The sequence below is a fragment of the Fringilla coelebs genome (genome assembly GCF_963513975.1).
Source record: "Fringilla coelebs genome assembly, chromosome: 7".
Lineage (NCBI taxonomy): Eukaryota > Metazoa > Chordata > Aves > Passeriformes > Fringillidae > Fringilla > Fringilla coelebs.
Window position 1 is genome coordinate 4,816,137 of NC_140035.1, and position 25,193 is coordinate 4,841,329.

The 25,193-nt window shown below is 37.1% G+C and overlaps 1 protein-coding gene across 1 annotated transcript in view; it reads left to right on the forward strand.

The window, feature by feature from the left end:
* LRP1B (LDL receptor related protein 1B) overlaps positions 1 to 25,193 on the forward strand; it is a gene marked incomplete at both ends in the record, with an annotated part of 618,484 nt that overhangs the window by 379,220 nt on the left and 214,071 nt on the right. Inside the window, 4 exons of the mRNA XM_084209463.1 lie at positions 13,372 to 13,594; positions 16,408 to 16,579; positions 19,256 to 19,399; positions 21,276 to 21,512. Coding sequence (XP_084065589.1) covers positions 13,372 to 13,594; positions 16,408 to 16,579; positions 19,256 to 19,399; positions 21,276 to 21,512 — 776 coding nt within the window. The remainder of the gene's footprint in view (positions 1 to 13,371; positions 13,595 to 16,407; positions 16,580 to 19,255; positions 19,400 to 21,275; positions 21,513 to 25,193) is intronic.

A 25,193-nucleotide genomic window follows, 5' to 3' on the forward strand; every position in this document is an offset into this window, starting at 1 on the left:
AACACTGCAGGTACTGAGCTGCTTCCTTCAGTTTAGGCTACTCCTAAGTATAAAGAGAGCATTTTCTGTAAGGAATCACCTGATATCTGGGATTTCTAGGGTCAAAATTGATTGTGCTTTTGTTTTGTTTCTTTGCAGAGAAAGTTGAATCATTTTTATCTCTTAATGTTTCAGAAGTTGAGGTGATAGGGAGAACTTTTTCTGTCCTGCAGAAAGATTTTCTGTTCTATTTTGAGGTGAACCTGGGAACTTTCAAAGTTGCCATGAAAAAGGAAATATCTTGGGAAAACCATGGCCACAGGAGATCCTCATGTAATGTCTGATACTTCCAAATCCAAGCATCTCCACTCCTCCAACACACCAGACAAGTGCTTAGCTACAAAATATTACCTTTTTGAACCTTTTTTTTCAACATGTAAATAAATAATTTTCATTAGAGATGTGACAATTTTTTGTCTCACTCATACCTGGTTTTATTGATTTTGTTCTCTCTTCTGTTTTAAATAGTAATAGTCAATTTCAGATGGGAATTTTGGGCCAGGTTCTCTGACATAGAGGTAGGTACATGCAGATTTGAAGACCTCATCAAGTCAGTGACAGATTTATCCCAGCCCTTGCAGTATCTGGTACACTCTGTTACCCTCTCACCACAAAACTTCATGTGATGCTGAAATCGCTGTGCTTGATAAAATATTAAAGCAAAATCCCTACTGCAGACTAATTACCCAATAAACCAAAGAAATGCCCCTCTCTCTCCAGTAAACACTTCTTTTTGATTGAATTTTTCCTCGCCTTTGGAATTGTCCTTAGATTTTCAGCTGTTATTTAGATACTGAGGAGAGCGCTGCCTTTTCCTAGATATTTTCAATATCCCAATGCTCAGATGGCAATTTATTTCCTCTTTACAGCTGTCTGATGCTTGCAGATTAGATGTTCCAGCCTGGGCTTTGAGTGGCAGAGTTTTGGGAGCATGTGTTGAACATACCCTGAGTTATTTAATTGAGTTCAGCTCATAGCACAGCCTCAATTACTAGTTTAATTAAGAAGAAAATAAAAAAAGAAAAAAAAAAAAAAAAGAACCAAATAATAGCAGGAAGGATGAAGTTTTGAATTATAATTGAGTGGTGCTTCTGTGTTCAGAGTTCTTGGGGTTCATCACTTGCCTGGTGAGGTCCTGTCTGATTTAACAGGGATGGGACTGGATCTCAGTGACTTGGGAAGCAATCAGGATTTCCAAAAAAGAGCTGAATCCCAGGGGTTTATCCTTTTTATTGGTGTAGGTTTCACAGGGATCTGGGCACCATCTGATCTGCTGTGCTGATTGTCACTGCTGCTGTCTCCCCATTATGCTTTGACAAGCGAGCGCCTCCCTTGCCAGGTGCCATCAAGGAGCAGGTTGAACCAAGCAATTACTGCTTGCTGAACACAGGAGCAGCTCTTAAGGAATATAAAGTAGTCTCCTTACTGCTCTTCAGTCTTCCCTCTTTTGGAAAAAAAATGTGAAAAGACCTGGAGCAAATCTTTTACTAAGGTAAGAAAGGCAATGAGTGCTGTGCAGCAGGTGGTGCCTGCGTGTCCCAACCCAAGCTGTCTTCACTTCAAAGAGGGCAGTGAGGAATGTGAGTGATCACCAAGTGCTGGAGGTTGTGGGATGATTCACTGGGGTGTGGCAAAGGGAGGGGAAGAAAGCCCTGAGTTAATCTGGACTCCCTTCACCTCAGGCTGATTGGAGTAAATTCACTTCTATCACAGGTAATATGCAAAATAGGTATTAATTATATTTCTGCCATCAGACAAAAATAATGCAAAGAATATGTTTCATTAATGATGCCTGTGGATTAATGCTTTTATCCTGTAATCAAGCAAGCAAACAGGCAGTGCCCTGAGCCCCTCCAAATCCCACCAGGCTGTTTGCTGATCCACTCTCACTCATGTCAGTGTATATCAGTTTTTTCCTAAAATAAAGAAGTTAAGCCTTCCTGACAGGTATTCACACCATGAGCTGCTTTCAGGCTGTCTGCTGCAGAGAGAATCTTCTGCTCAGACTGTATCAGCTGTTTTAATAAAAGCATCTCCATCAGTTCCTCTTGGGCTGCAGGTGCAGCTGCCTTCCTTGTGTAGCTTCACCTCCTTTCCTGCTCTCACTCAGTCCATGAGATATCAGGAACTCAGCATTTGGATTGTTTCTTCTTCTCCAAAAGTGAGATAATTAGTTAATTAATAAAACTAATAAATTAAGCAGCTCTAAAATGCAACTGTACTCATCACTGTGTGCCTGGTGGACTGGAGTCATGGGGAGCAGTGTTGCTTTGAGCAAGGAAAAAGTGATTTAGTGAGCACTGATGTGACCAAAAGTCTGTGAGACTGAGTGGCATGAATCATAAATATGCTAGAATTCCTTTTTTCATATAGTATTAATGACATCAGCCGTAACTTACTTCTCAAAATCTCCTAGCAGAAAATTTCTGGTTGATATTAATAGATAGACAGTTGACCCAATAATCCCCTGAAATAATATTTATTTTGTTGTTGAATATTTTGGTCAGTTTTTACCATGGTTTTGCAGATTCTCTGGGAGAAGACAGGGAATTTATTTTATTTATTTTATTTCTATCTTCGTTTATTTGATTTCAGCTAATCCCTTCATCATATTTGTAAACAAATCATAATTTTTTGCTACCACATTTTGCCAACTGCTTAAAAAAAAATTATATAAATGTGTTTGGAGCAGAAGTGGATGCTGTGCCTCTGGATCAGCTGACAGCATCTTTAATCCCACAATTCCCACGTTGCTTTTTGCAGCCTCTTATTTAATTCATTACTTATGTTCACAGCTCTGTAACAAGCACAGTGAGTGTATTACACATATGGCTTTTCTATAAAGTACTTTGTCATGCCAGCACAGGTTTTCACTGCTCTTCAAATGACACAAGCTTCATGTGGAAAGCAGCAGCAGATAATTCAGTAAATAAGGATTATTAGAATGATCTGCTCTATTGAAAAGGGAAATTTCAAACTAATGACTGAAATAAATAAATATCTGCATATTTATCACTTTGAACATCAAAATGCAGAACCTCCAGCAGTTTACTGTTACACTCCAGTCAGTATCTCCATATCATTACATACCACCACATACTGAAACTTTTTTGTCTTTGTATTCTTCTTGGCACTCAGTAAATCTTTCAGGAAAAGTCTGTGAAAATATTTCCTAACTAGAGACAAAAGCAGGAACTCCTTTTTACAGTTATTTGTATAGTTTCCCTGCCAAATTAGAAATTTATTAACTAATGTTGCAGATCATTGAATGGGCTCTCAGTTGGGGAACCTTGGGAAGTCAAAATGGAAATATTTCTGTTGTTTATGTATTTGTGTTACAAATCAGCACCCCTTGACTTTAAATCCTGAATATATGCACAGCTTTCTAGCAGCTTCATATTAGTTCTAGTAATTAGGCACTAATTACTAGTGGTATCATAAATAATTCTGCCTTCCCACTAGGCCTTGCTGCTGTAAATTAAAGGTTAACAGATCAAGAATAGATTAACAACAGCAAAAGCACAAGAGCCTTCTCCATGGTGAAATAAAACCAATTTTGTTGACACTTAACTGAAATTGAGTTCTGTTTTGTAGTGCCTTAGGAAAAAATATCATGAAGATTTAAAGATTGTGTGATCTCAGAAGAGATAAAATAATGCAAATACAATACTTCCAACTTAATTTCAAATATTACAGTTCTGTAAAAATCCTGCTTTGCTTTTTCTTTCTCCTTGATCATTTGTTCCCTATGATCTTTGTTTTAGACAAGACTTTGGTTTGGGGTTTGGGTTTTTTTATAATTTTAATTTGCAAGTACAGTTTTGGGGAGAATATGACTCGTTTACTCAGTAATTAATGAGGAAGCAAAACTGCCTCTTTTTACCTACTGTCAAATGCCAGGATGAGACATGGAATCAGGAAATTCACTTGTTGCTGACATTAAATAATGAATTTTTTAGTGGGAAGATTTGTATGTCTGACTCCTGCACAGAGATGTGCCACCACTGAGCCTGGTGTGGACCAGCAGCATCCAAACCAACTGCTGCAGCAGAAAATATTTGAAATCCAGAAATATATTTGAATATTGAAATGTTTAAAATATGGAAAAATCTTTGAAACATCAGAAATTCAAGATATAAGTTCTAATATTCACTTTAGAACTTATCACTTTGCCAAAAAAAAAAAAACCCACAAATATTAAATAATAGAGATTTCTAAACAGGAGAATTGAAGTGCTGGATGATAATCTTGGTTTTATTTCATTTTGTGTAGTTGCAGTTTGGCTAGATGCATTTTTTTAGTGGTGAGCCCTGAGTATTTCTCGTTGCTGTTCACCACTGGAATCATCAATTGAATTGAAATAATTCAATTAATAATAATTCTGCAAAGTTTACTGCATCACCCCAAAGGATACAGATCAGTTCTGTCCATTGCTGCCAAGCACAGGCTGTGTATTTTCTGCTGTTTTCTGTTCTACACTGATAAATAACCATTGGCACAATGTAAACCAGCTCCAGGATTTATTGTGTTAGTAGTGTTTGCTTGTGGAGATCAAATATTAAATGGTTTTGCTCCTCTTTGGCATAAGGTGAGATCATTAACGTGCATAAACTTAATTTGAAATAATTTTTATTGCTTATTATTTATTCTAAATATTAAATTAGAATTTGTAAATGTATTGGAAATATAAATTTCGGATGTAATTTTGTCAGAATAGTTTTTTTTACAGCCTCACCTGTTTCATCATCCAAGATCATCTTCAGCTTTGATGTCATTGATTATATTTAATGGTTAAAGGGTTATTTAATGGTTAAATGGTTGATTATATTTAATGACTTAAATGTAACTCAAGAGCTTTGAGAGCAGGGGCACTGAGGGATGTACCAGCAATGCTGCTTCCCACAGCATGCAGAAAAAAGCAGAAAACACACAAAAAACCAAACAAAACCAATAAACCAAAAATAAAAACCAACTAAAAAAAACCTATAAACACCCAACCAAAAAAAAAACAAAACAAAAACAAAGCAAAGAAAACAACAACAACCACAAACAAAAATGCAAACAAACAAACAAAAAGCCCAAAACCCCCCTTAGATGAGAAAGAAAGAGTGACCCAGCATCCAGCAGCAGCTCCCACAGCAAACCTGCCAGTGTCCAGCTGTGCTGGGATTTTCAGAGTTTGAAACATCTCTGCATTTAATAGCATTGGTACATCTTTCCTTGAATTTGCTGGAAAGAAAAAAAAAAAAAAATAATTCCCCTCCCTTCTGTTGGCTGCTAACTCATCCTAACTTAAAGCCATCAGTTTTCAGGGTCTGAAGCCTGTGGGATCTGAAGTCTCGGTGTAATCCTGGCCTTTCTGCCTGGGAAGGAGCCCTGAGATTCCTAAAGCTTGCACACTGTGGATTTTTGATTAATTTAATGTAATCCTACATAATGATGATTATTGTAGCATTTTCTGCATAAGATGGATGAGACAGGTTCTCAAATGCCAGCTATTACTGACATTTAATCTGGTATAGGTCATCAAATACCAAGGTGGGAGAACTGTTTTAATTTATTTTTTCTCATTAATAATACATTTAAAATAAATTAATATTGCAAAAATGTTTCCTTTTTTCATTGCTTGTCGCTTAGTGGGAAAAAGTTGGCTGACAGAAATCACATAGTTGAAGACAAAGCATCCTGTATTGTGATTGATGCTGGTGGTGTGGAAAACATGATTTTAAATCCCTGACAAACTGAGTGGGCCCATTTTCCACATTTCATCGTGCCAAATGCTCCATGCAGCCATCATTTCTCAGCCTGGGTTGAAAAGGCCACGTCTCAAATTCTGGGAAGGAGCAGGCCCTGGAGAAGTGAGGCTGTGTTTGGGAAATGATGTCCCCCTGTGTCTAGACAGTCATTTTTAAACAAGGACTTGCTGCTGGTGCTGTCCTGATTTGCTCTGAGCCTAAGCTTAGCTCCAGGACTAAAGTTAAACCCTCCCAACTCCACACTGCTTTAGCCTGAAGCTGCTCAGGCTGCAAGTCAAACACAATTTCAGGGATCTTCTTTATTTCTACCTTTATTGCCCTACAATCACTGAACAATTAATGAAAACTTTCCCCCTCCCTCCCCAAAAAATCTTATTTTCAAAGTAATTTTTAATATTGTCGCTTTTCAACTAAGGGAAAAGGTTATTTATTAAGTGGAAGAAGCAATAGAGTCTGACTGCACATAATATCTTGTGAAAATTAAATACCTTCAGGAAAAGTGCTGCATTTATTTCTTCTGTGAAAGAGCTTTGGTACAACAGTGAGGAAATCTTTGAAAATCAGTGTATGAATATGTGTATTCTGCTCTGTACATAACAGAGTGCATGGAGAGAGTATAAAAGGTCACATGGCACCATTTTGATGCTCCAGAAATCATTGAAAACAGAATAATCAAGAATTGCTCATTGAAATACCTATCTTGGGTTGAGTTTGAGGGATAACAAATATATCAGAGCCTGAGCCGCCAATGGAGAAAGAGAATTTTAATTTTCTGTGGCAAAATTATTTCCCTGCATCTTGTACAGCTGGTAAAGGAGTGGAAATGAACCATCTTACCCTCAAAAATAAATACTCAGGATAATCCAAGGACTATTCATCATCCTGTTCCAGATTTCAGTATCTCTAACATCATTGTATAGTTTGAATGTAAACGCATATTTTGTAACTATATAAAATCTGCTAATATTTTATTTTGTGGGAGGGTTTTATATCTACTTTTTAAAAATATGATAGAGACTTCATGGTATTATTTGGATGTCACATTAAAAGTCCACTTAAATGTTGATATAAAGCCATGTAACATGGCACTTTGTTTATAAAATGATTTTTTTTCAGTGGATCAGCACATTGATTTGGCACAGCTGGTTTGTGATAAAATGGGAATAATCAATGTTTCTTCATTTCTGTTCTAATTGATGAGCTGGTTGGTGCACATGGGGAAACACATTTAGTTTGAAAGGACTCTTAATTCCAAATTTCTGTGTCTGATTTAAGTCTGAATCCTTGCATTTTCAGATAAAGGGCAGCAATCTGACAAATAAATACTGATGTTCAGGGCCCTTAATGAAGCCAGGAATAAATCTGCAATGTGTCTTCCATTTCAAAGTGACAGTTATTAAAACTTTGCATGCATTTATAGAACAAAAATGTGGCTGAAGAGATAATATTGGATTTACTTACAAAAACTTTATATTGGGAATAAATTTGGAAAATTCAGAGAACATGCTTTTTATTCAGAAAATTTCTTTGTGCACCAAATTACTCAAGGTAATTCATTATTTTAATGAAAAGATATTGAATTGTATGTAGACAGAAAGCAGGTTTAAGCAAGTATAAATTTGATATATTTTAAGGGATGCACTTTTCCAAGAGTACATCCCATTGCTGGGGTCTTGATATAGGAAAAAAGAAAAAAACAGACAATTCTTGTGATGAGAGTGCAAGACAAACTTTCTCTGCAAGCAGAACCTGGGAACTTCCATTTCTCAGTGTGTTTGATTTATTGCTGTTATATTCCAGATGTGCTTTTTGAGCAGCCACAACTACTCAAAAATGGAGCAAGAAATAGAACATGGTAGGATTGATATGAGTTTATTGCATATTTAAATATTAAATAGGTAATATAAAATATGTAATATGTATATATATATATGTAAGATAGGATATTTCATATTTTACATATTCCTCTGTAAAGAAGTAGAAGTAGAGCTTGTGTGAGAAAACTTCAACTTTGACAAAACATCATTAGACAGAAACTCAGCTGTATATCTTTCTATCCTATATCACCCCTGCAGGACTCAGAGATGAGTGCACAGGACAGGCATCTGCACTCTCACCCTGCAGAAAAAGCATATTTGGCTGGAAGAAGGAGGGGCAAACACTTTCAAGGATTATTATGAATTTTAAATGTGTATATTTGATTGACATCCCTAAGACAAATAAAGGCTTTTGTACCCTCTGTGGTGGAAGGGATCAAACTTAAAGAATAACTTGCAGGATTGCTAAAACAGTTGTGGAGTACAGTCATAACAATAAATTAAACAACCATACTTCATTGGTAAATTGTGTTCCCTTTATAACACCTCAAAAATTCACTTTTCTGTGTCTGTAAGGAAATGGGGGACTGGGGGGACCTGTTGATGGCAAACCAATTTAGCTTTCTAACAGGCATGTTTTTATACATGGATGATGAACAGTTTAAATAGAAACAAACAAACAAATATGACAACTTGTACCTTCTTTAGCAGCGAGCCAGAATGGCTTCGATTTTAATCCATCCCCAAATTCTCAGCTACTTTTCCCATTTGTTGCTCAGGCCTCCACCCCTGTTGCTTCAAATAAGAAAACTTTTGTTTGAATTGGCAATTTCCCTGCAAAGAGAAGTGTATTTCATGACAAATGTCCCCCCTGGGGGCTGAGTTTTGCTGATTTTTGCCTGTTGCTGTGCAGCGAGCAGTGAGTGGAGCTGGGCTCTGCGTGCTGAGAATGAGTTGTCTGACTGGATTTTACTTTTATCTGCAGCTCGACCCTGTGCTGCTTCCTGCCTGGCACTAAATCTGCAGCTCTCTAGGAGGAGAAACCATTATTATTTTACTCACTGCTAGATTTCCAAAATGCCAGGAACATTTGGAACATATGTCCTCCTTTACGCTGCAGAAATCGCAGAGGAACTTTAATAGAATTTCACTCCCGTGCAGCACAAAAACATCCACTCCATATTTCCTTCCAATATCAGTTACAAAAAAAAAAAATAAAATTAAAAAATAAGGCACTTTGCTGGAGAGCCAAAGAGTTTCTAACCCCCCAAAATAGCGTGGGAAATTATCCTCCAGGTGATGGAGGCTGCCTTGTGCTGGAAAGAAGCAGAGGAAGGAAAAACCCAAATACCCAAATCCAGCGGTATTTCAGTTCCTCCTCTGGGGAAAAATTTCCCTAAAATCTGTCTGGGACACTGAGGGCCATGGATCATTTATTACCAAAATTGAGCCAAATCTGAGGGTGGCCCACTTCTTTTGCTTTAGATGTGGATGAAAAAGAAAACTGCTGAACCCAGAAACCAACCTAAACAGCATCAGAGTTAAAAATGTTCCTGGACCATGCTAGAAAGCTTATTATTAATTAAATGTGATGGAAACTAAATCAAATCACATTCATTTTTTTAAATGCAGTAGAAATCAGTCCCCTTCTAAAAGTGCAGTCAGTGGATCACCTCATAGCACAGGCTGCAGGAGAACCCCAGGGGTGTTTTCACACAGTCCTTTTAATTAGCTGTTTTGATCACCTCCTCTGAAGAAGGTTACTTGTTCACCACAGTCCCCACAATTTTAGTTATCTTATTTGTCCTACAGTAAATCTGGATGGTGCCACTCAATGCCAATGCTGTTCTCATTATGCTTCAAACCAATTAAATTGCACAGCATTTCTCTTAATTCCAATTCAAACTTTTTCCCCACATCAAAATCCTGCTCCTAAATTGGTAAAAAGCCTCTAACTTTTTGTGACTTGTTCATTTGGCTAAGACCAGCTGAATATCTTTAGTTGCCTTCTGTCTTGCAAATGACCCTCAGTGTAATTTCTGAAAATTAAACACTAAGCTTTCTACTCATAGCTCCTGTTGAGGTGTGCTAGGAATTATTTTACTTTATTCTAATTAGGTCTTGTTCAGAGCAGTAACTTTGCCTAAGAAAGCATCCTTTTTTTCTATATATACTTTACTAATTTACTTCCTATAATATTTCATTGGCTTTTTGTCAAGGAGCTCCAGAATTGTGCATTTTTGCCCCCCAAACTCTGATTGTTCTGTACAGTGTCTGGCATCTTAAGTGCATTAGAAATTAGCAGTTTTCAGTCATGCAAGTGCCCCAATGTAATTTTACAGAGAAAACAATTCTTTCTCAGCTAATTGAATAGGTGGATTATGAAGGATGTGTCTGAAAGCTTGGAAAACAAAAGGAAGTGATGAGAGAGGAGGTTCTGGGCAAAACCAGTAATAGAGGGAAGGATGAGTTTGTATCAGCAGCATAATAGAGCTGTGAAAATATGAAAATAGCAGATGTCATCCAGGGGTGGCTGAGTCTCCAGCTGGTGCAGGGAGGTTGCTGGGCTGTTGTGCAGACCCCAGTGAACTCAGCTCTGGAACAGCAACCCCAGTGCTGGCCATGCTTGTTCAATTACTGACCTAAAATTGGAATAACTGCACAGGAGGGCAGCAGGAAGGGCCTGTCTGATGAGAGGAGGATGTCTGCCTTGCCTTGCTTATCTCTGACTGCTAGGCAGAGGGAAAGAATTTGATTTCCATCTAGAAATAGCTCTGGAGAGGAGCACAGGTGAAAATGGCTCTTTAAGCCAAATAAGCTGCTGCAGAAATCAGTCTGTGTAATTCAGCCTGGAAGATATCACCATTAGTTATCAGATGTAGATTCCTAACTGCTGGGACCACAGTGAAGCCATTCTGGAAGAGTCAAAACAGCTGAATACTTATGAGTTTAAATGCCTGCAAAGGACCAGGACTTGATGAAGAACATCCTCCTTTTTGTTGTTATCTAACTAGAGGCAGAATTCAGAATTTTCACACATGAAGTCTATAGCTTTCAAAAGATAACCTGCCTTAATAAAATTCAGTTTAGTGCCAACATTGTTGCTGTTGCAGCAGCCTCAATTAGCCATCAATTAGCCTCATTAGCAGTCTCAGGAAATGAAGGCTGCAATGGACTCAGCTCCCTCTGTCAGCCCCAGTGCCCTGAGCTGGGCTCTGCAGGGACATGCACACTGAGTTTTCCTCCCAAAATTGCTCTGTGAATGGATAAAAGATTTCATTGCCCTCTGCTGAAAATGGAGAGGCAAACCCAGCACCATTTGTGAGCACAGAAATGAGCCTAGAGCTGAAATAAATACTGTACAGTGCATCCTTTAGAGCTCCCAAGGCAAAGGCAGTACAGTGCAATTGTGGGTCAACTTCCTGTGTTAGAAATGCACTTCTGGTTTAAACCTCACTCTAAAAATCTGCATTAGTCATTAAATACAGAACTGCATTTAAAGATTACATAGTAAAGCATTTAATTTTCTTAATTTAATTTTCAGAGCACTTTGATCATGCACTTAGGGAACTATTTTCTTGTTCTGTCTTTTACCTCTTTAATTATAAAGCTTCATTTTTGTCAGTCTCAAGGAGAAGAAAAATTATTTTTAAAGTAAAAAGAGTATAATTTATATATGAAGTCAAGATAACTTGCACAAATTATGTTATTATAAGACAGATATTGAGGAAAAAAAAGAATTGACCCCCTATTCCACAAAGCTGGAGCAACTTCTTAAATTCTTAAATATTCTTGGATGTTCCTTACTGGGTCTATTTGCTATTGACATACAAACATTTTATTTCTTGTCTGATCTGAAAAGATACTCTTGTTGTAAAAGCTAATATATTTTTTTTTAATTTTAACTTTTTTTTTAATCTTTTGAATTGTTAAATTGTTAATAAAACCAAAGACTATGCAGCAGAGTCAGTCTGAAGTCAAACTTCAGGTGTTTATAACTGCTGTGTGTCTGGATCTGTATTTAAATAAATGTGTGGTTCTAGATTTATTTGTATGTCAGTGTCTGATCACAGCAAACCCAGTTGGTTCTATGATTCCAAAGTGATCTTTATTTGAATTATTGAATCTTGATGCACAAAGTTCTGTTAAATAACATAAATCAAATCCCCAGAAGTACAAATTGTATTCTAGAGTACATGCAGCACTTTAACAACTTATTTTAAATATATATAGGTGTTGGCCTTGTTATTTCTGATGATCTGAATTCATACATAAATAAGTGTATATACTACTATATACACTTTTTTTTTTTTCTTTCTGTTTTCATTCCAAATTACTTTTGCTTTTCAGGCATGATTTTTACTTTGCAAATATTCTGTGCTATGGACATTTTGATTTATATAGACCTGGATGTTAAGTTGGTGTTTTTAAATATATTCTTAGAGTACAGCTGGATTAAAGAATGACAATGAAGGACAGGACAGGAATTCAGAATTTGTTTGATAAATAGACATCCCTCTCAGGAATGGAGTTATCCCTCAGGAATGTTATAGGTAAAGTTTATTCTGCCTTATGGCCTGGTGATGGACTACATGACCTTTCAAAGTCTCCTCCAGCCCTATTTTATGATTCTGAGATCAATTCATTTTGGCATTTGACAGCTCCTGTACATAGACTAGAGATGATTCTAATGCCTTTACTTTTTAAAAAAGTTGTTGTGTTGTTTTTTTTTCTATTTTATTTGTATTTTTTTGCACTTGAAACACTTTACCTCTAAAATGTATTCTTATTTATTTGCAGACTAAAACTAAAGGATATGGGTTTCATTCTGCTCTTCAGCAAATAGCCTAAAACTGGATTTTTATGAGAAGTTACAAGGCTATAAATTACTGCTCTATCACATAAAGATATCAGAATTTTTATATGCTGTTGATCCAAAGTTGTTCCCATTAGTGGTAATAACTAGGAGATAATTCACTTCATTTGGGTAATGAAATCCTTGCTCTCAAAGTGGTTTTAGTAACATTCAGCCTGGAATCAGATTATTCTTTACAGCATGTTAAAGTCATGGCAAGGTGGTCTCCAGCCTGCAAGTGTAATTTGTTCTCACAAATAGGTAATCCTGTTAAAATATTGTCAGGTTAATCAGAATTGATTTGCTGAACCCTGTGAATGCTAATCAAGCATTGGGTTAGGGAGCTTTAGCAGCAATTTTAAGTCTTTGATAGTTTCCCATTATTCCTGGATGGAATGACTCACTGGGTTTTTGGAAGCATTTTGAAACCTGAACACCTTTCCAAGGCTGGAGACAAATGTGCTTCAGACTAAAGCAACTCCTCCAGAAATAGATGTTAAAGCACCAGACAGTGGGGATCCCTGTAATTCTTACAGCTTATGTGCAATAACTGTTCTCCAGACAACCTGAGTGCTTTGTGCTTTTGTCACTGTTATCTGCAACTATCCTACCATTTTCTACAAGTAATGGTTAAAAATGAATTTAAGATTGTAATTTTAGAATGTTACATGGTGCATCTGTTTTGCAAGGAAAGGCATTTAGAACTTCTGTCTTTTACATTTGAAAGGTAATTCTGTGTAATTGTTAATTTGTTAGAAGATATGGTGAATTTTAAAAATAATCATGGGATACATAGGAAATTGAAATGACAAAGAACGAAAACTTCCTTTTTCCAGAGCCAGCAGGAGCTTTGCACTCTGCTCACACCCTTTAAAACTCACAACATCTTATTTTCTTTCAACAGCAAGCTTTTCTTTACAGACTACGGGAATGCTGCCAAGGTGGAGAGATGTGACATGGATGGAATGAACAGGACGTGGATAGTAGACTCGAAAATTGAACAGCCAACTGCTCTGGCACTAGACCTCATCAATAAATATGTGTACTGGCTTGACATATATCTGGAGAGTGTGGAAGTTGTTGACTATCAGGGGAGAAGGAGGCAAACAATAACTAAAGGCAGACAAGTAGGTATTTATTTGTAAATCAGTAAAAAGTAATAATATCAATGAATGAATGTACATAATGCTAGCAGCTATAGGAATAATAATTTCATCATTTGTTAGCTTTTTAGCTCAAATGTGTTAGAATTTAAAAGATCCAGCTACATGCTTTGGTTTATCTGCAATTTAGCAATTTTGCAACCTATGAATATTTCCATGCAGTGTCTCATTAACAATGCACCCTGTAAGTCACCATTGTAAAAGACTTCAGGAGGGAAAATCTGGGGTGGAAAGGTGCAGAGAGATAAATCATTAATGACAAGATGTCCTTACCCACTCAGGAAGGAGAGACTAACAGGCACAATCATGTGAAAAGAATAGCAAAAGCTATTCACCCATTCAGACTAATCTGGATGCCCTTAAATCTTATTTTTGTTGGTGGCAATGATGCTTTTCACAGCTGATCCTGATGTTCAGAGTCACAAATACAAACTCTGAGAGTGTGAGTCTTAGAGCAGGAGCATTTTAGTCTATTAGCCTGGAGAGTGGAAGAGTTTTCTGGCACTTGTGAGTCTTTTGTAAATCCAGGGAAAATCAGCAAAGACCAAACTGTTCTGGTCACTACCTGGATTACCAGGTGTGGGCACCAAGTTTGCGTGTATTTCTGCCTAAAGTTAAACAGAGAAGGCAAAAATCTGCAAAAAGAAGAAACATTTTAAAAGTTCTTCTGTCATTTGTTGCTTCCAACAATCAGTGTTTAGCAAAATGCAACTGGTTAGACTGTTAACAAAAAATAGGCAGAAAATGTGACAAAAAGCAGTCTAAGTGGTGGTTTGGCAAAGCCCTTCCTATTTTTGCCAATCTATCCCCAGTCTTTAACCAATTCTGGAACAAGAGGACTTTCAAACTTTTGGCAGTTTTTTGGTGGGTTTTTTTTTTTTTTTTTAAGGTACCATTTTGGACTAGATACTTAAAAAGTAAAATCATTTTCAGAAGGTGTTAAAAAATACCTTTACAGGCTTCTAACTGAGGTGTACTTGTGTCATAGGAGAGGTGCTTGTTCTTCCTCTTCTTGCTGAAATTTAGATGGAAAAGAGGATACTTTATCAAGTGCAGACAAATTTTTCTCAAAACTAACTTAAAAAATGAGATCTCTGTTTTTTGATATGAGTGAAGGGTATTAAGAAGTTTGGCCTCTCACTGTTGTCACAAGTGGCACTGATTGTCTCTCCCCTCAAATGAAGAATTGGTAATTTCAGTATGTTTTGTGCTGCATTTGCCATGATCTAGAATGACTGTTTCTCCAAATCCCTCCTCATTAGTCCAAGGAAACAGCAGACTGCAAAACTGCTCCCAGGAATTTTTAGGGACTAAAGTTTATTGTGTAAGTACAGACATGTCAAAGATGTGATTCCAAACAAAACTGGATTCTGTGATTGGCAGCCTGGGTGGCTTTCAGAGGACAAGCCAGTAATGTTTTTACTCATGCATGGGGTTGCTGGAAAGCTTCAGGAGATGTAGAAAACCCAACAAATTAAAAAATACAAATAATTAGATCATTATAAAAAGTGTTGCAAAATGAGCCACACAGTTTTAATAGTTTTAATTAAGAAAATCTCTCATGGGAGTTAAATTATAAAAATTTAAAGTGAGTGGAAATGGAAATAGGGAAGAAAGGATTGTAATTCAGGAGGGAATTCCACAGTTTGGTACAGATATGGCTTTATTTTCAAGGCTGTTTTCTTTTCCATCTTACTATAATTGCATTGAATTTCTATTGGGTTATAATCAAATGCTTCCAGTGATGTCAATTATTATTCCTTTTTCTGGGTAAAGACAGAATACAATGGAAAGACTTGGCCAACTGGGTATAATTTCCAGAACAACTAAAATACTTGATGCACAACAGGGTTTTTTTGTTTGGATTGGGTTTTGGTGATGTGTCTGAATTTGGGAGTGAATGAGATGAGGAAATACTTTGTGCTGAGCAACTGAATGGTTAAAGTAATAAGATATTCAGCCTGTGAATATCTGAACATCTGCCAAAAAAATTCTCTTTAATTGGTTCACTTTTCAGAATTGCCAGTGAGATATTTTGCATTTTCTAAATCTATAAATCAAGCACGGCCTCTAAATTATTGACACATTGTGTTTGAGCTGTGATTGTCTAACTACCAGCTATTAGGTAATTTTTAATCAATGTAACCAGACACATCAGAGATTATCACAATTTTAGAATTCACTTTTTGATAAGCAAGCACTGCCAAGTGGCCACCACCATATTCAGAGACACCATCACAAAAGGAACTCAGCAGAGCTGACAGAATTTGTTTATTTCTCATAAACTATTTTATCAAGAAAATATTCAGCAGGTATATCTTGCACCATTTGCCCTGATTTGATCATAAAATAATTTTTAAAAGTGGATCAATTACACCTATGAACTGTGTTTTAAATTCTAAGTTTGCTATATTTATTAGTTAATAGTAGTTAATTTATCTTAATCACTATTAGTTAATGATCATTGGTTAATACTAATATAGCTGTTGCACTTCAAGAATGTAAAAGATTTTAATTCAAAAATTTTTAAAGGAATTTAGATTCCTAAATAATTTTTGTTCTACCTTTCTTGTATAAAGCTTTTCTAATTACAAATTTCACACTACAAGAATGTGAACTATACTTTTAGTGAATTTTGTGTTTATTATTTACAAGTACTCAGAAAGCCCTTTGTGCAGTTTATCACATACAATCCACAGTAGTGTTTGACCTGTACAACTCAGACACATGCCTAAAATATTGAGCTAAAATAATGATACCATTTGTTTCTTTTCCAGATTAGGCATCTTTGTGGCTTGGCAGTGTTTGAGAACTATTTGTACACAGTCAATTCAGACAACCTCAGCATTTTACGAATCCACAGATACAATGGTACTGATGTTCAGGCTCTGGCGAGGCTGGACAATGCCAAAGAGATCCGTGTGTTCCAGAAGAGAACTCAAGCAGCAGGTAGGATCAAATTTCCACAAGTAAGTGCTTGTGCAGTCAAAAAGGTCCTACCAAAAAAAGTATCTGAAGATGGAATGGAAATTTGTCCTTGTGCCACAACTTTGTGTTCCTTGAGTTTTGCGCGGTTGCTCCAATTTTTCGGTGTCTCTAAGCTCCAACTCAGCCCTTTCCAGAGAATTCAGTTTGGAGAGCTGCCCAAGAGCCTTCCCTTCTCTGCAGGATGTGGCATTCATCACTCTGAGAATTTTACACCTTCAGCATTGTTGGATGTCCAATGTTGTCCACATGCTTTGGGTCTCAGACCTCAGAGATTCCTGATATCTCAGAGATTCCTGATATCCCTGGGTCTGCTTTTCAGACAGACCCACACCTCAGGTGAGCTCCCATCTTTGGGGCTGCCAGAAAGGCACAGAGGTGTGGGCAGCCAAGCTGCCAGCACGGGCCTGGTGAGAGAGGGAAATGCTGACAGGGTGAATATCAGCTTTGCCATCTGCGAAAGAAATCTTCGTTTTCATCTAGAATGAAAGAACTCTGTTTTTATCTCTGAATTTTTTGGTAAAACAGCAATTTCTGAGTAGTCCTGTATGACTGTAATCTGCTCACATCCTTTCTGTATGCAGAGCATCAGTGGGAGCTCTGGGAACTTTGTGCAAAGATAGCAAGATCCAAAATGTTTACCGCGACGCTTTATGGGAATGTTTTTGGCATGACTGATAACAATAAATCGTTGCCATGACTGCTTAGACAGAAAAGCCAACACATCAATTCTCAATGTCAATGTTTCTAAACAGAATGGCTGCTTCTGAAGAAGCTTGTGAAGTGGGAACAAACTCTAAATTGATGTAGAGTGGGTGAACTAATTTTCACCCTGGAGCTGAGGACATTGATTTGCAGATGTCAATGTCTGAAGGAGGCTGCAAAGACTCTTTCTTTGCTATTATCATCCCTCTCGTACTCCTGAGGGAGTCAGGGAGGTTGAGTAGAGGAGAGACATGAGCACAGTGTAATCTTTTATTACATCCTGTGATTACTCCCCTACTCCTTTTGTTTTGAATGGACATGTTTGTTGCTTGTCAAGATTCTCTGTAACAGCTGTCTCAGCTCGGTGGAGTTTCTGTATTACCTTTAACCTTATCGACCCTAAACCACTTGATTGCTTTATTTTAAAAGAAACAAACCTGAAAATCTTGAGGTAAGGTAGGAAGAACAGAACATTTTTTGAACTAGAATACTCTTTTCTGATTTAAGCCAGCTTAGAAAATTTAAGATAGCCTGGTAGATTTTGTTTCCTCAGCATACTGCCTTAAACAGTAAAAAAATAATAATAAAAGGCTGCTAATATAGAACAATGCATTTGGAAAAAAATATGAAATCAAGGATAAGAAATTATTTGATTTCTTCAACTGGATTTATATTCCAACTGTACAAATCTGTACCCCATCCCAGGAAGTGTTCAAGGCCAGGTTGGATGGGGCTTGGAACATCCTGGTTTCATGGGAGGTGTCCCTGCCAATGGCAGGGGTTTGGAATAAAATGGGCTCTAAGGCCCCTTTCCAACCCAAACCATTCTGTGACTCTATAAATATGGAAGAATTCTGTGAGGTTTGTTCTGCTCTTTAGTTTCAGCATATGTATCTGCCCAGAGAGGTGCTGTCTAATGGAGTAGGAGGAATACCAGACTGTGTGAGCATGGGATGCACTCTGTCCTCAGAAAACCCCAACCAGCCACATGAACCAAAGCAACAAATGGAAAAAGGGAGAAGTGTGAGCTCCCCCAGGGAAGCACTGCCCAGCAAATGCTGTGCAGGGGCTCATTCACAAAGGGGTGATTGCCACAGGCATGGCACAATAGCCCTGGGCATTATTGGCCTGGCTTGGATACCATCTTTAAAAAACACCTTCCTTAGAAATTATATATTGTATTTGCAGGGATCCCCAACACAGGCAGGAATGTTGAATTTCACTCCATGTTCTCAGAAGGCTAATTTATTACTTTATCATACTATATCATATTAAAGAATACTAAACTATACTGTACTAAAGAATACAGAAAGGATACTTACAGAATGCTAAAAAGATAATAATGACTTTTGGCACTGATTGGCCAAAGAGTGAAAACAACTCATGCCAGAATCCAATGAAACAATCACCTGTGGGTAAACAATCTGCAAACACATTCCACATGAGAGCACAACACAGGAGAAGCAAATGAGATGAGAATTGTTTCCCTTTTCTCTGAGGCTTCTCAGCTCCCCAGGAGAAAAATCCTGGGCGAAGGGATTTTTTCAGAGAATGTGAATGCCACAGTTATACTCTGGGTAAAGATTTCTTGGGACACAAACCCCCTTTCTTTATTTTTTCCTCTGTCTAACCTCTCCCCATGCTGATGTAATTGCCTTGCTTTCAGTGATGTGAGCTGTTTTCCCCACCCCATAGTCAGAGCCCACCCATATGAGTTGGATCCTTCTGGAATGCCGGGGGGATGCTCCCACATCTGCCTGCTCAGCAGCAGCCACAAAACCATCTTCAAAAAACACCTTCCTTAGCAGTAATATTCTGGGGAAAGATTTCTTGTGACACAAACCCCCTTTCCTTACGTTTTCCCCCTGCCTAACCCCTCCCCATGCTGGTGTTTGCCTTGCTGTCAATGATCTGAGCTGTTTTCCCCTGCCATAGTCAGAAGCCACGCCTGTGAGTCGGATCCTTCTGGAATGCCGGGGGGATGCTCCCACATCTGCCTGCTCAGCAGCAGCCACAAAGCAAGGACCTGTCGCTGCAGGACTGGCTTCATCCTGGGGACTGATGGCAGGTCATGCAAAAGTATGTCCTTGAGGTCACAGGCTGCCAGCCAGGAATAGTCCAGGGGATGGTTCTGGGTGTTCTCTAGCAAATCACATGGGCTGCTCTGGGGTAAAGTTTGTTTCAAATTAAATGAGTGAGACAGTATTTTTTGTTGTTGAAATTCAAATGTTTATTAATTCTTATGTATTCTAATTCCTATCTCTATTATAGTCTCACAAACTCTGAATTTTACAATACTTTAAAAAACTTTATTTTTTTGTAATGAAAAAAAAATCGAAGTAAAAATAAATATTTAAATTATTTTTACTTTTAACCTAAAAACAAATTACTTATAATCTATAATATAGACTATTTGATTTAGTTAGAATTAATAATTTTAACTGTTATTATAATTTAATTACAATTTATTAATTACTATACTTTTTAAACTCATTTAAAAAAGGTAAAAAACCCCCTAACTTCTATCCTAAAACTTCTATCTTACTTTATATATATTACTATATTCTACAACATTAAAGTCTCAATTTTCCACTGTATATAATTACACACTTTTAACATGTACCTGACACTTTGTTCACATGCTCCTTTCATTGCCTTAAAATTATTTTATTTGGCTCAGTTCACAGGAGTGACAGGTTAAACCTGGAATGCTCAAAGAATACTAAAATTACCACAAGTTTTTACATTAATCAGCCTCACTCCTTATTTATTTGCCATGGCTTTTCACAGCACACAGGTGCTGCTACAATTTCCACCCATGCAATCAACTTAGAGCAGAAAAGCAGAACATTCATGTGAGCAAGTCAAAGTTTTTCTCAGAACACTCTGTGAAAACAAATGTGATTTGTCCAGCTGTGGTTATATCTAAGGTTACATGTGAACAATCTGTTGGTCACCTAGAGCCATCAGGAGTTTTGGGGAATGCCTGGTTTTTCAGTTAAAGGGTGTTGATTTAGTTCAGATAAAAGACATGCAGTTAGATACTCTGATGGATGCTGGCAGATGGATTTATTTGACCTCAGTCAGACCTGATGCAGTTTTCACTGACAATTCCATCAAAAAGCCCTGAGAGCCAGCAGGAAAAATATAGAGAGAATTTTAAGAGATATATTCATAGCATTAAGGCTTTAAGGATAAGTATCTTTATGGAAAGAAAATCACTTTGCTAAGCTTTAGTTGTTTGCAATCAGCTTAATTATTTGAATTGTAAAAATCTTTAGAAATATGAACTTTTGATATCCATGTTTTCTACCTCAGCTGGAAAGAACAAAGTATGTTGATTTGTTTTACTCCTTTCAATCTTAAAGAAATGTAATCTTTTTTTTGTTTGATTCTGAAAAAGTTTAGGTGGAAAAAAAGCATTTTGTAAATGCCAGCCTTCATGGTGTTGTTAGATTTTAAGATTACTTAGGTTGTGGTCTACATTACCTTGATAGATCCTAAAGAATTGTAAAATTAATGTCTACAGAGCTAAATATGTCCACTTCACAGCAGATGCAAAGTTATTCTGTGGTCGACAACTGCTTTTTCAGTGTGAATTTTTACACAAAAAAATTAATTAGATGTAAGCAGCTCACTAAAGTAACTTGTGTTTTGAGTAAGGTAATGTAGTTAGCTATTTTTTCTTGTTTTTTTTTTTTTTTCTCAATTTTTTTGTTTGGTTGGGTTTTTTCGTTTGTTTGGTTTGGGGTTTTTTTGTTTGTTTGTTTGTTTTGTTGGGTTTTTTTTTATTTTTGATCTAGATACCTTCAGAATATATGGAAGTTTAATTTTCAGTATCGAACAAGGCTCCTGCTCCCCACTAATTATGCCACTTAATTAAACAGGGACATTATGCACTGTGAGGAAGATTAGGCAGCATCAGTTGTTTATGTTTGCAATCTTTCTTTTGCAGGACCAAAGAACGAATTGTTTCTTTTTTACGGGAAGGGTCGGCCAGGAATAATCCGGGGAATGGACCTGAACACCAAAATGTCAGATGAGTACATGATCCCCATCGAGAACCTGGTCAATCCTCGTGCTCTGGACTTCCACGCTGAAAGCAATTACATTTACTTTGCTGATACCACCAGTTTTCTGATTGGGAGGCAGAAAATTGATGGCACAGAGAGAGAAACAATCCTCAAAGACGGTGGGTGATGCTCCGTGCTGGTGACATTCAGAGATGCTCGCTACTGAGAGGTTGAACTGACACTTGCAGATAATTAAAAGGGGTTTTTGAGACCCCATAGAAAACAGACACAAATTTGACCTCAAACAGAATTGGAGATACTTTTTTACAGCTTCCTGTTTTTTCTTTTTTTTTTTTAATGTAAAGTTTGGTTAAGTCACTCTGTTGTGAATTCTCACTGTGTCCATTTAAGCTCACCACTGGTGAGTAATTCCTATTTCTCCACTTTGTCCTTCCAGTAGCTGGATACTTGTTGAGCCATCCCAAATCCTTGCAGGTTTTGTAAGATTTCTTCACTCCAGCCTGCATCCCACTGTGGATTCTGGAGCTTATTCAAGTAGTTTGGCAGAATGAGACTGTCTGTAGTGCTTGAAAACTCATTAGGAAAAAAGCATTGTCTTTCCTGATGCATTTTCCATTGTGAATGTGGAAGCAACAGTTCGACCTAAACATTTATTAGAACCTTAATTAAGATGCTTGTACCATTTATTATAGCAATAAGAGAAAATGCCAGCAAGTCTTTAGTTTCCATATCTCCCACTACACTGAATCTCCCTGGTCTAGAATCATATCTCATCACACCAAATGTTGTAGTGAAAAAATCTTCCAGTTTGTCAATTGATATTTTGCTTTCCTTTATGGACCCTTCTCTGAAATACTGCTTCAGCAGGAGGTAGCAACTGCCTCAGCTGCAATTCATTCTACAGTAATTATTTTCTAGTCCTCAATCTAAGAAGAAGCATAAATATTCATCTTAGCCTTCAGAGAGCTTAATATATTTACTTGTGAATGGAAGCTCAGGACAGTGAAAGTAACTAAAATACCATTGTTTCAGCAGAGGGATGTTCACTCCCTGTCATTCATAAAGCATGTTTTAATGCACACTTCTGAGGAGCCATCTCCTCTGTGCAGTGATATGATGCTCTTTTAGTGTAAGGTCTCTCCTCAGAGCCTGCACAAAGATCCCTTCAGCAGCAGTTGCAAGGAATAGTGACAGGCTCTTTACCCTGCTCTGGTGAATGGTTAATAAAGGGCATTTGTCTCAGAAAATAACAAATACTCAGCTGTCAGTCTGGTAATTCTTCATTTCACTGCCAGCACGGGAAGGGATAATGTACATCTCACATCCTCCATTGCTGACTTTCCTCTCCTAACTGTGAATTTCATTTGACAGGGAAGCAGTTCAAATGTGGAGTAGAGGAAGGAGCAGGAAATATGTAAATTAAAACATTATAAAGGGGCAGCAAGGAGTATCCTGGCTGAGAGGTGTAAAACAGATTGGGGTCAGACAGGTTGGGGTCAAACAGGTTGGGATTAGCCTACTCAAATATGAATAAACTTTGTAAACCAAACCAGAAAATTGGTGATATTCCTGTAAATAATGTTTAAGTGCAGAGTCTACTCTTTATGAGTACAAGATAGCAAAAATATTAATGCAATACTGAAAGAGTTGTGGATTATCTGATGATTTATTTTTGGTGATTCTATTTGCAAAGACCAAAAATATGTCACTGTCATTCTCTCCTTTCCCAGGAGCTTACATTGTTAGTTCTAACTTGGTGTAGTTTCATAACTTTAAAGTATATTTAAAGAACATTTGTTAATGTATTTTTCATTATTTAAAAAATTAATATGGCCTCCAGCCCTAACACCTCAGCTTTTATTCTTGTCAACTCTCACAAACTCAGCAGGGACAGATTAAATCATTCCTTGGTGGAAGGCTACTACAGAAAATCAGGTGTGTCAGGAGGTGGTGTAATATTTGCTTTAAACAGCAGGCTGCTAAGAGCTTCTAGCTGTGGTAGGTGCCACTTCTCAGATTAGAAGTTGCCTTTTTTTGGTGACTATCAGGTTTTTTGAGAATATATACACTTGTTCAGACAGCATTGCAGCTCAGATAATTACAGTTTGCCTACATGAGAGCCTGATCCTACAGCTGTTGGCTGGGAATTGAGATCACTGAGCACCTCACACTGCTGGAGTTTGATTTCCCATATAGTTTCAGCTGTGATTTCTGTTTCTTCACTTTGGGAAGCAAACTGCTGGGTAGTGTTGATAACAATTTGACAGCCCCCAGCACAGCCTGGCTTGGAGCTGGTGGCACAGCTGCAGCAGTACTGTACTTCCACCAGCACCAAGAATGATAATTAACCTTTCAAATGTGCATGTAAAATCAATCTTTTACGTTAAAAATTGGAAAAAAAAAAAACACCTAGACATTTTTAGTGTCTGTGTTTTTAAAAACCACTGACATTTTTAAATTACTCTAAATACTGTTCAGTCAGTATGAACACAAACTCAGGGGTTTTTATTTGTTTTTGTACCCTAATGTTTTTTTGTGGGGTTGCTATGACTCTAAAATTTTTATAATATTTACTTGTAAATATTAGTCAAGATTTGTCAACCTGTTGCTTAAAAAAGGCCAAGTAAGGCTGTAAAGCTCTTTTAAAGCTGTTTAGATGGTTGGTATATAGAAGAATTATTTTCCCACCGGGTTTTATGTTAATCTAACATTTGTGGCACTATTTATTACACATGGCATTGGTGAACTTGGCCATTCTGTACCAAATTACATGTTGTGCCTGTTTTCTGTTTCATACTGAAAAACAGTGTGGCAAACTGCTGCCTCTAGAACTGCTTTTAAAAACCTTCCATCTACATTCAACCTATTTGGAGCTCTCATAGCAGTGTTGGTAGGAAAATCCTGGTAGAAATTCCAAAATTACAAGAATTAACTTTTCAATGAGCAAGTGAAGAATGATCACAAGGGTATTTTATTACTTCATCCCTTCTATGCTGAAAGGGCTTTACTGCAGAAGGACAGAGTTACTGTAGTCAAATCAAGACAAGAAAGGCAGAATGACCATTGTTTTCTTCCTATTTACTGCTTGATGTGAAACCCATTTGAAGAGTAATTAATGTATTTAAAGCTTTTAGTGAAATAAAAGTGACTTTTTAATTATGACTCCACAAAACCAATGAAAGTTATCTCTATAGGGTCATGATGTAGAATTCTCCTTTAAAAAAGCCAAAATTTCTGATATATTAAATATCTAGTCACCATGAGGGGTTTTTTTGACTTAACTTGTTTTTAGTTTAGAACCACAATTGCCCCAAAATTCCTGAAGAAGGCAAGGTAGCTCAAAGACAGTATTTTATGAAGCTGAATAGATGTGGAGCAAAAGTCTTGTAAATTTTAGGAGGTGTCCAGCATTCCAATCTGACAGTTTTGACTGATTTGACTCCCAAAGAAGCAAAAAAATCGGCAAAATATTTTCCTTAAAAGGATGATTTTATTAATATAAAAATCTGAGCTTATTAGTATCAAAAGCTTTGTTTAGCTCAAATTGCCTATGTCAGACAGGATAAAAATAAAATGGGTTTTGAACAAATCAGTCAGTGTCCTCAAGCTTGATTTTACCCATGTCAGTGGTTTCTTGACTTGAGCAAAATCTGCTGAAGCCTCTCAGAGCTCAATAGGACATTTCTTGCACAGCTCAAGTTTCTCTGTGTTGCCTGTTTTGTTCAGCAGATGTTTATTTTTTGGGGTTTTTTTTGTTTGGTTGGTTTTTTGGTTTGTTTTGTTTTGTTTTGTTTTTTGGGTTTTCTTGGGGTTTTTTTGTTTGTTTTTTTTTTTTTCCC